Source organism: Silene latifolia, chromosome 10 (assembly GCF_048544455.1).
Source record: "Silene latifolia isolate original U9 population chromosome 10, ASM4854445v1, whole genome shotgun sequence".
Taxonomy (NCBI): Eukaryota; Viridiplantae; Streptophyta; class Magnoliopsida; order Caryophyllales; family Caryophyllaceae; genus Silene; species Silene latifolia.
The window spans coordinates 67,673,441-67,684,084 of record NC_133535.1 but is presented as its reverse complement, the minus strand read 5'-3'; the positions used below and the strand labels follow the sequence as shown (position 1 = coordinate 67,684,084).

Below are 10,644 nucleotides of genomic sequence, written 5' to 3'. Positions count from 1 at the left end.
TAATTTTTAGATTCTGATTGATCAAACGGAATAGATTTTAATTTGGCATCAAAGTATTTTTGTATGTTCGTTTTGAAATCCCACTTTATGTTGCATTTTTTGTATGTTCGTTCAGGTCTATTATATTATGAGACTTGACAGCATGATTAGTTATCAGAATATTAATGTCAATATTGATAAAAATAACGATTGGGGTGCAAATTTGAAATTTGGATAACTTGTAGAATGTTAATAAATTTCAGAACTTGTCTTAGAAAAACCTTACATCCATGGCAATCCAAACGTTAAAACAAATTAAACAACTAATAGGGAAATAAACTTATAGTAGTCTTTCTAAATCAGCATAAGCAAATACTAAGTAGAACACGCCTAATCAATAAATATTAAAGTAGGTGCATAGATAAGATTGCCATGTTGAGAGAACATTATCTCCTTCAGTTCTTCTCTATCTTGATTTTCACTGCAACCTTGCTTGTGGAATGATCTTCTGCCGTAATTGGCTTCCCAATGCTTGCACTTACTTCACAATCGATAACTTCAGTAATTTTGTGCTTCTGTGGTGTGATGCAATCATTATCACCTTGCTGAGATTGAGCTTCCTGTTAGACATAGAATAAAGTAATTACATGGCAAAAAACACAATGGATTTTTACTATTATGTTGTAAAAATTAGTAGAAGTTTTACCTTAGCTTCCTTGTACTTTGCCCTCCACCATGCAATGGATTCCTTTTCATCTATTATAGACAGAGCTGTGTAGCATTTGGATTTCTGCTCGATATTGTATCGTCTTGACACTTCAATTTTGCACACCACCGTCTTGCCTATTAGCACCTCAAGTTCCTTGGGTATACCATCTTTGATACCGGCCTACAGTTCAACAATAAATTTATTAATAAGGAATATTTTAATTTATTATATTCATTCAGTAAGTATATAGTTTGATTTCTTGCCTTTTTCAGGTCCGAAAGACATTGTGTTGCAGTCTTTTTTATATGTCCCTCCAGCTGGGTCTCAAACAGCAACAATCTAGCACTGTTTTCATCACCATTCTCTATGACACTGCCGACATCTACTTCATCTGAGATATGATATCTAACCTGAAACCTATAGTTACAAAATAAAAGCCAAGTTTTAGCTCATATGATTTAACTCTATAATAATTTAAAAAGCTGTTTAAATGGAATGACATGATAGGGGACCTAGGTATAGCTTCGGTCATTGGTTCACGATGGCCCTTGCAATAATCTTTTGTGCATCTCCATAATATGTCATCATCTAAAGCTGCTTTCGCGCGGCAGAATTTGCATGAATAATAGTACCACTTAAAGTTGGCGTCTAACTCAGTTATAGTAGCAAGTGTGCTATAAACGCCAACCTACATTTGTGAATTTATTACAATTGAGTTGCACAACTATTGCAATTAAGAAAACTAAATCGTAGAGAAGTATACTATTTGTATCACCTTGTCAATATTGTTGAGTTCAGTAATTGTCTTGAATGTTATCCTTGGGCGAATGGTTGCCTCCTCAGTGCTTGGATGGGTTATAAGTGAGTTATCTGAGTTTGACCCACTTGATCTGCATAACTCCTTGCACTCTGATACTTGTTGAATATTAGGGTTCACATGTATACGCGTTGCATCGAATGAAGTAGTAATTCGAACCTCACCTAAAACAGACATATAATAAATCATTAAACATTTAGTCTAGTTTTAATACAATCATCTATTTTATGTGCTTGACTGAATATTTGTAATTAGTAATTACCTTTCCATTCTGCACGACTAACACATTGTACTGCGAGCACTGGTCTTTCCATTGCACCAGCGTAGTCAGCAATTATCTTCTTCACTTGTTGGACATAGTCGCCAAATACATAAAATGGTAGTCTGTTATTTCTGCATTTATCAAATACAATACAGTGAATTAGCAGAGGTAATTTACTTTAAATTTTCGTTTTCAATTATTAATACAAACATAGCAGCATCAGTTATTTACTCTTTGTCGATTAAGTCAATGTGAGTCCACTCATTCCCATTCTCCGATACAGCAATCGGGTGTGAGGCCTCAAATTCTCTAATGATATCTGTGAATACATGAAAGCATTTGTTGTCATAGGATGCTACACAACTTAAGTGACTAAAATCATAAGTATAAATAGAGGTCATCTTTACCTAAGTAGGAATCTAGCTTGACATTTTCATGAATAATGTCAGCAAAGCTTGTGAATTGAAAACCATATTTCGGAATGTGTTCATCATTTGTCTCAATGGCAAAAGTTGAATACTCGAACCAAATCCTCAATGGGTTTTTGGTGCCAGTCATGTAGCCAACGTTATCCGCAACAGTGAACTTGCCCAGCCTATAGGTACGACCTTCAGTGACTCTGCTTTTGAACTTGTACAATATTGACTTGCTTATACTTGCTTGAATGGTATCACCCTATTTTATTGTATAACAAATGTCAGAAATTAAATATTGTATGTTGTGTTGTAAATTTACTTGAATAAAGCTGGTACTAATATGTTCTATTTGCAGAACCGAAGGAGAGGGATGCAATAGGTAATCTGGATCTGTAAATCAGCGTGTGATTATATTGATTGGGTAGAAGGTTAAAATTCAATGATCTAATGATGAGAATTGGTATAGGCCCAATTATGTTATGAGGGCCTTGGAGGAAATGTGGGTTGAACAATTTGATAATGCAAACCTTCCCCACAAACGTAATAGATTATCCTGAAAGACAATAGTAGCTAAATATAAACTATTTGTTGAAGCATGTTTTAAAGTGTTCCCCTATAACAGGTTGAGAGCCTTTACTATTTGCGGCCAAATAGTTTGCAACTTAATGATGAATGCTACTTGTGCAACCTGAAAGTTGCTCACCTTAAATTGATATTTCTTAAAAGTCGTGAATACTTCATTTACATTACTTGATTTTCACATTGAATCAAAATCATGGAATGTTTTTCTCATTCTTTTACACTAAATTATAACTGTCATATTCATAAACAGAACTAATGATGTATTTCAACATTAATTAGAAAAAAGCATTTCATCAACCAAATACGTTAACTTATAATCGTAATGATTTGGATCAATTGTAAATTGCTAATATTCAGATGTACATACCTCTGCGTCAACCAATATCATCTCAATGCCATAGATCTCTCCCTTGTTCCTATAATTCTCACCTTTCCATAAGCAAACAACACAAACAACGATTTCCACATTGCGAACATACTTGGCCAGTTTCGAGATTTTGGTTGAGGTAATTTGGAGTGCCATATTAAGATTTTTGTGAACTGTTGAAATTGAGGAGTTTTGCAAAAATTGTGACAGACAGAATAAGAAGATGGAATATATATAGTGCCTGACAAACAGAAAGGGCAAATTTAGGTCAGATGGAGTATGCACGTTTGTTGCAGTTAAGAGAGAGAGTGGGAAGTTACTAAACGGCAGTTCTAAATCATGGTGTAGTGGATATTTATTTAGTGGATTCGTACTGTCTAGTTACACTCTGTACGTGGTATTTGTACTGTATTTTATACTTGGTATATACGGTGGGATAAGAGGAGGCTGACAACTCAGCTTTTGTGTACAATTTGGTAGTGGCAGCTGCTTTAATATATTAAATAGATGTGACCATGTAATGCATTTTTAACTTATTAAAAATCATTACATACAAAATAAATCACATACAATAACACAACTAGCAATCGAAGATTACATATACTTCAAATGGGTCATTAAATTATAATTCATAACACCTTGTAATTATAATAAATTATTCATTCTAGTTATAATTGTTTCATAAACAATAATAATACCTAAGTAATAAAACAACTTTAATTACTTAGAACGAATCTTATTTAATCGAATTACAATAAGATACGAATTCTCACTCACAAAATCATTCGTTCAATTTTAAGGAATTAATTAACTTGTATCAACATACAATTAATTAATTAATCAATTAAGAGTGTTACCCTAGAGGTATGACCTTAAGGGATCAACTGATCACCACTGTCATACGACAGTAATGTCAAACTAGAGTCAGCCAATCATTACCGATTAATGTGGATCAGTTGACAATAAAGTATTACTTTCCCTCATATATTCTTATTATGAGATTTAAACATGTGATCGCATTATTGTCGAGGACACATACTCCAACAATCTCCCACTTGTCCGCGACAAGTGTGCGTCACCAATTCTCTTGTCCTATTACTATCTCCCACTCAATGCAAGGTGTCTTGCAGGTCATACTTGTATTTGATCATATCATGAGTGGTTTCCTCGATCTGGAGAATAACTGTCTGACCGGAATTATCTACCGTAGATACATTCCGAGCGTGGCCACGCATTTCCAGTTCATTACTCCTCGAGTAGCCTTGAGATATAAGATAACCCTAACAGGGATGGACAATTCCTATTGCACTCTTCCCTTCGAATAGCTACAACTCATCATGACCCAAAATATGCTCATTTGACCCCAATTACGAAGGTCGTAGAACATAAATCAAAATCACTCTGAAACTGTGCCATCTTAGGCGAACAGTCTTTAGTCAAAGAATCGACTCATAAGAATACTATAGTAGCTCTCGCCACGACCAGGCTATAAAAATTTCCAGAACTCTATAAGCGGTCATTAGCCCGACAGAGTGTCCCATACAATCTGCCTATGTGATCGACTAGTCATCTCTCATGACTCTATGGCACTTGAACTTGCCATCAATCGCATCACACTCAAGTTACTTCGAGAGGTCATATGAAGTTTTCAAAGACGTGTTTGAAGCTGATGCAACAGATAACCACTCGATCGAGATGCTTTGGAGGTCGATCGAGTGCTTTGGATGGAACAGGAGGTCGATCAAGTGGTTTCATTTGCTCGATCAAAATGAGGTTTATTGGAGTTACTCGATCGAGTAGTCTGAAATTACTCGATCGAGAGGATTGCTATGATACGCGAGTTTAATTAAGCCGTGATAGGTTTATTTTGTTAGTTTTAAACTTCCCTATATAAGGAAGTCGTAATTAGGTTAATAAACACTTCTTCTTTACCATTTAAACACTTTTCTTAATACTCTTTATTGCTTAATCTCGTACTTTGCTTTGTAGATTGTTCTCTACGCCGGATTCTTTTAGATTGTAATCATTCTCTTCTCCTTAATCTCAATACTTTGTTTACATTAATTTCTTGTTCTTTCATTATTACTTTTGTCCTTGTCTTATTTATGTTTGTTAGCTATTCTTTAATTATGTCTTTAATTAGCAAGTCTTTTGTTGTTATTGTTAATTACATTAACAACATGAGTAGCTAATTTCTTTTATGTTAGTATTAGGGAATCCATGGTAGGATTGTGACGATATAGCGAATAGACTAGATAATATACATGTGAGAATCTGTCCCCATAGCAATATAACTATAACACCAATTTAGTTGAGTACACGCTTCTAAATTATTTTAATTTGGTTAACTTTGTTCCTGGATCAGAAGATTGGAATAAACAGGCCTGCTATAAACAATAGACTACTCTAATGAGGACGAAAGTTAAGTTAGAGGAATTCTAGGGTGGATAGCGGACCGGAAGGACCTTTCCCATGCCCTTCTCACAGTAGATTGTCTAGGCTATCTGCAACTGAGACGATAGACTACCATGGTGAACCGAAATCCTAACATACTCTCTCTTATTTGATCACTTTTATTACATTTTCTCGCTTTACTGCTCTTACTTTATTTCTCTTGCCTTTAAACCTTTAGTAGTTTAGAAAATCAAATACAAAACCACATTTGTGACTTAGATAGACGGACTACAGATAGATATCTTGCCTCCCTGTGGAGATCGACCCTACTTAGCTTATGTTAGTATATTTAGGTATTTATTTTTGGTATAGAAACGACAGCATCAAATTTTTGTGCCGTTGCCGGGAGGCAATAGCCCTATCTGTCTTGCTTGTTTCGTTTATCTTTATCCGTCTCAGGGAATTTTTATTCCTTGAGACAGTTCTCACTTATTTCTTTCAGTGTTGTGTATGCCCAGGTCAGACAGGTCAGAATTAGTTCCTGCTGATCCTGAGCCAGAGAGATCTCTTCGGCATAGACACAGACTGCAAAGAAAGATTCAAAAGGAAGACTTGAGTACTTTTGAACCCGAGCTACAACATTTTATTTTTGCAGAAGACCAGTCTTGTGAAAAAGACAACTCTATTTCTGTTATCGAGCCAGTAAAGATGCCTAACATTGCGAGTCACTCAGAGCCCACAGCTGCCTCGATTCCCAAGGGTTTCAAGCTTGCGACCGAGGATGGTAATACTTTCGACATTAGACCATCCTACATTAATTTGGTCGAGAGGAACCTGTTTTGGGGTGTGGTGGGTGAAGATCCGCGTAAACATATGGAGGTATTTACTAACTACTGCTCTACCATTCCTGCCACAAAGGGAGTGACACAGGATAAAATAAAGGAAGTCTTGTTTCCTTTTTCACTGATCGACGGAGCCAGGGAGTGGCTCACTGATCTTGATCGTACTGCAGCCGGTATCACCAACTGGGAGACTCTTGCTCTTGCCTTTTATAAAAGGTACTTTCCTCCACAACGTACTAATCAGCTGAGGGGAAAGATTACAAGTTTCAAGCAGGCACCTGATGAGAATTTCTATGAAGCTTGGTGTCGTTTCAAGAAGTTGGGGAGGTCTCTTCCTCACCATGGTTTTGATCAGTGGTTCTTATGCAACCAGTTCTACAATGGGTTGTATGATGACCACCGTGCTATACTTGACGCCTCATCTAATGGGCGATTCCAAAAGAATAATGATGATGATAAGGGATGGGGTATTATTGAGGATATGTCGACCCATTGTGGTGAGTATGGGAACCCGAGAGATGGCATTCGTATAGTGCATTCGGTTGATAATGCGGTTATGGCTCAGTTGGAAGCCATGAATGCCCATTTTGATAAGTTAGAATTGCAAGCTGTTGGTGATCAACAAACGGTTCACTTGTTGACTAGACAAGAGACCGTTACTTGTGAAACATGTGGGAGTAATGACGATCACACTGCTGTTAACTGTCTGACAGAGAAGGAATAAGTCCTTGCCTTTTAGGAATATAGGCAAGGAGAGGGTTCCTATTACAATAATCAAAGTGCAGTCCATCCCAATTTGAGGTGGACCAGTCAGAATGTTCTCAATCCTACTCCTCCGCAGAAGCAGCAAGCCTATATTCCTCCTCATAAGGCTCAACAATGCTTTTAAAAGCCTCCATCCTTTCCTCCGCCGCATCAAGGAGCTTCCTCAAGTGGAGTTATTGAGTTAGCTGAGTTGAAGTTGATGATCCAATCATTGACTAAGCAGATGCAAATGAGTGACCAACAAAAAGAAGCATCAATTAAGTCACTCGAGACCCAAGTTGCTCAACTCGCCGCTAGCCAGTCCACGAGAAAATCGGGTCATTTACCGTCTCAATCTGAGAAGAATCCACACGACACGATAAATTTGATTAACCCACGAAGTGGTCTTTCTTATGAAGGACCCAAATTGTCAACTGTTAAGGACATATCAGACCCGAGGAGTGCTGTTGCAGATAATGAACAGGCGCCAAGTGCTGAAAACATGCTTAATCCGAAGAATATACTCGATCGACTGATTTGAGGTGGTCGATCGAGTAGAAATGCTGGTGATATTACTCGATCGAGTGGTTCTGAGGGTCGATCGAGTGAAGTGGATAATCAAGGATTCGATCGAGTGGCTGAAAGTCCTCGATCGAGTGAAAATTCTGGGGAAAGTGTTCGATCGAGTGATATTTTACCTCGATCGAACATTGCTGATAATGAGGAACTCGATCGAGAGGCTGAGAATGCTCGATCGAGTGAAAAACTTACTAAAAGTCCTCGATCGAGAGGTAAAAAGGTTCGATCGAGTAAGAATGAATTTGAACCCGTTGAGACATTGGAAGAAAGGAATAAAGGGCTCGAAATTCCTATCACTGTGCCCTTTCCAAGGCCATTGCAGAACAACAAGGCTAACCAACAATTCGAGAAATTTGTTGAGGTCCTGAAAAGCCTTCAGATCAACGTTCCATTCGCCGAATTGCTTACTCAGGTACCTTCTTATATAAAATTCATGAAAGAAATATTATCGCGTAAGAGGCACATAAATGACCATGAAATGGTAACTTTGACTGAAGTAGGGACTGCCTTAGTTCAGAATAAGTTGCCACTCAAACAAACAGACCCGGGTAGCTTTTCAATTCCTTATCATATAGGAACCCATTTGATTGATAACACGCTATGCGATCTAGGTGCTAGCGTGAGCGTCTTACCTTTGTCTCTTGCTAAGAGACTTGGTTTGACCAAATTTAATTGTACTAATATGATCATTCAGATGGCCGACCGTAGTATATCACGGCCACTAGGACTTATAGAGGATATATCTGTCAAAATCGGGAGATTCTTTATCCCCGTAGACTTTGTAGTACTTGACATCCTCGAGGACACTCACACCCCTATCATTTTAAGGAGACCATTTTTATTCACCGCTCGTGCAGTGATTGGCGTCGAGGGTAAGACACTTACATTCCAGGTAGGAGATGAAGAGCTGATTTTTCATCAGTCTAAATCTCGTAGGGATCCCATGCAAGCTAACCTTGCAATGCCCTATCCTCTGTTGACTCAAATATAGACACTCCCGCCAAGGATATTGAATATTGTGCTGCAGTTATAACCCCTCCGCCTCAGACTGAGAGCGAAACGGTGGACCATTCTTCTGTTTTCCTTGCTGTAGGTTCAGATAGAGTGGATGCTGGAGATGATAACGGTCAAAGTGCAGTTAAAGTCAATCAAAGTGATGAAGATTCCAATGTCGATGGGAATGTCAAGAGGAAGAAAAAAGTTCGGGCGTATGTGGATGCCAACTACTCTCCTTCCGTCAATTCAAATTTAAACTCATGGCGATCAAAGAGGACGGTCCGAGATGCTGAAGGGACCTCCTCCAGTCAGAAGCCCTCCCGTGGGCTATTAAAATGTTTTGGAAGATGAGCGGGGAATGCCCCGTTGTAATAACTTGTAATTTTGAATTTCCGTTAAGACTTTTTAAATGCGTTTTTAGACTGTTAGTGTAACACCCCGATTTATAAAGGAGCCTCTAGCAAGACATTCCCTAATAAACCGGACTGTTACCATCTCGGTTTCCCGAGGTAGTGAATAACAAATTAAACTCCAAGGCAAATTACATAATTTCTTTAACTTAACTTTTTTACAAAACCTCATTTACATCAAATTACAAAGAACTAACATAAATAAAAGTGAAAGTATTCTAAATGATGATCTAGCTACTAAGTCTTCTGATCCAGTGTCTCACGCCCATCAAGCTCCCATCCTATCTCATAAACCTGTCAAGTCTGCTCGCCAATATTTGGGTCATCACAGGTGTTCACGAATACACAGGGTCAACCACGAGGTTGAGTAGGGAATACAATAAAACAACAAAATATGATATGCATGCTCCTCCGTCACCTCCATCTCCATCTCAACACATATCTCATAACCCGTACAACACAGCCATACCGATCCCCGGTAGACTATATATCGACCGTAGCCGATCCGCATTTCCTTGTTGAGGACACCAGGGCAAGTCTGCAGAACCCGCCCCGGGCCTTATCACAACATCATCATCACCACACCACATCACCACAACATCCTCCATCTCCAATGCATATGAATGCTCAAGAAATTAATGCAACACAATATGTATATCATTGAACTGGTAAATCATAGAATCATGCCGGTTACCGAATGTTGTGATAATATACTCAATACGATCAATTCAGTCAAGCACATTCCAGGATATGAATCATAACATGAATCAACAACCACGAATCACGTCAACGTTCACAGTTTGGTCATATGAAACACAAACAAGTCAACACAATTCAACAACAACGGTAATAAGTCAAGTGTATTTCCCTACCTTTTCGCAATCCAAGCACACAAGCAATCAATTATGATCCTTCACATATCCATCACCTACATAACATAATTATGTATAATTACCACCTACTCAATCAAATAATCATGCACATAACCTAGACTCATCATAACTTAATAGGAATATCAACTTAAAGAACAAACACGATTTTTCCTGATTTTCCAGCACATGACAGACTCGGAATAAAACACATAACTAATTCCAGAAAAATCAAATTGATACAAGGCCAATTGGATTAGAACCCCATGAGTCTTAGCTACAAATTATATCTAACGTGTTTTTCTCAAATTCCAAACTTATCAAGCGTTTTCAGACTGATTTCCAAAAACTGACAGAAACCGTCGCATAAAAAGTATTGATTCATAAAACGAGTTTAAAACATTATTTTGCAGTAATTCCAAATCCTATTATCATCTAGACTATACAAAAATGATATATGAAGAAGCCTCATAACTGAATCGACATAAAAATTAGAGTTTCAAATCATTTTCCACAACCAAATCAGATTCGCGGACTTTTCAGCGACATGTTCATAAATAAATCACCTAGGACAAACCATAAAGAATTTGACTACGAGAGTTTATATGCATAAACCAGACATCAAATAAACAGGACTCTCTTTTCAAGTTTTTTGAAGACGAACATTTTAAAACAGTA

The 10,644-nt window shown here is 37.6% G+C and overlaps 1 protein-coding gene and 1 non-coding gene across 2 annotated transcripts; both read right to left on the bottom strand.

The window, feature by feature from the left end:
• Window positions 1-434: 434 nt before the first annotated feature.
• On the bottom strand, window positions 435-3,288 carry LOC141607726 (replication protein A 70 kDa DNA-binding subunit B-like). The gene is made up of 9 exons (XM_074427078.1): window positions 3,133-3,288; window positions 2,175-2,442; window positions 1,999-2,086; window positions 1,768-1,898; window positions 1,464-1,669; window positions 1,201-1,376; window positions 952-1,105; window positions 686-868; window positions 435-599 (listed from the first exon to the last, which is right to left on the bottom strand). The coding sequence occupies exons 1-9, from the start codon at window positions 3,286-3,288 to the stop codon at window positions 435-437; spliced, it is 1,527 nt and encodes a 508-aa protein (XP_074283179.1).
• Window positions 3,289-6,610: 3,322 nt separating this feature from the next.
• LOC141609694 (small nucleolar RNA R71) lies at window positions 6,611-6,716 on the bottom strand. Its single transcript, XR_012527613.1, has one exon. It is a non-coding gene; the product is annotated as a small nucleolar RNA R71 (small nucleolar RNA).
• Between the last annotated feature and the right edge of the window lie 3,928 nt (window positions 6,717-10,644).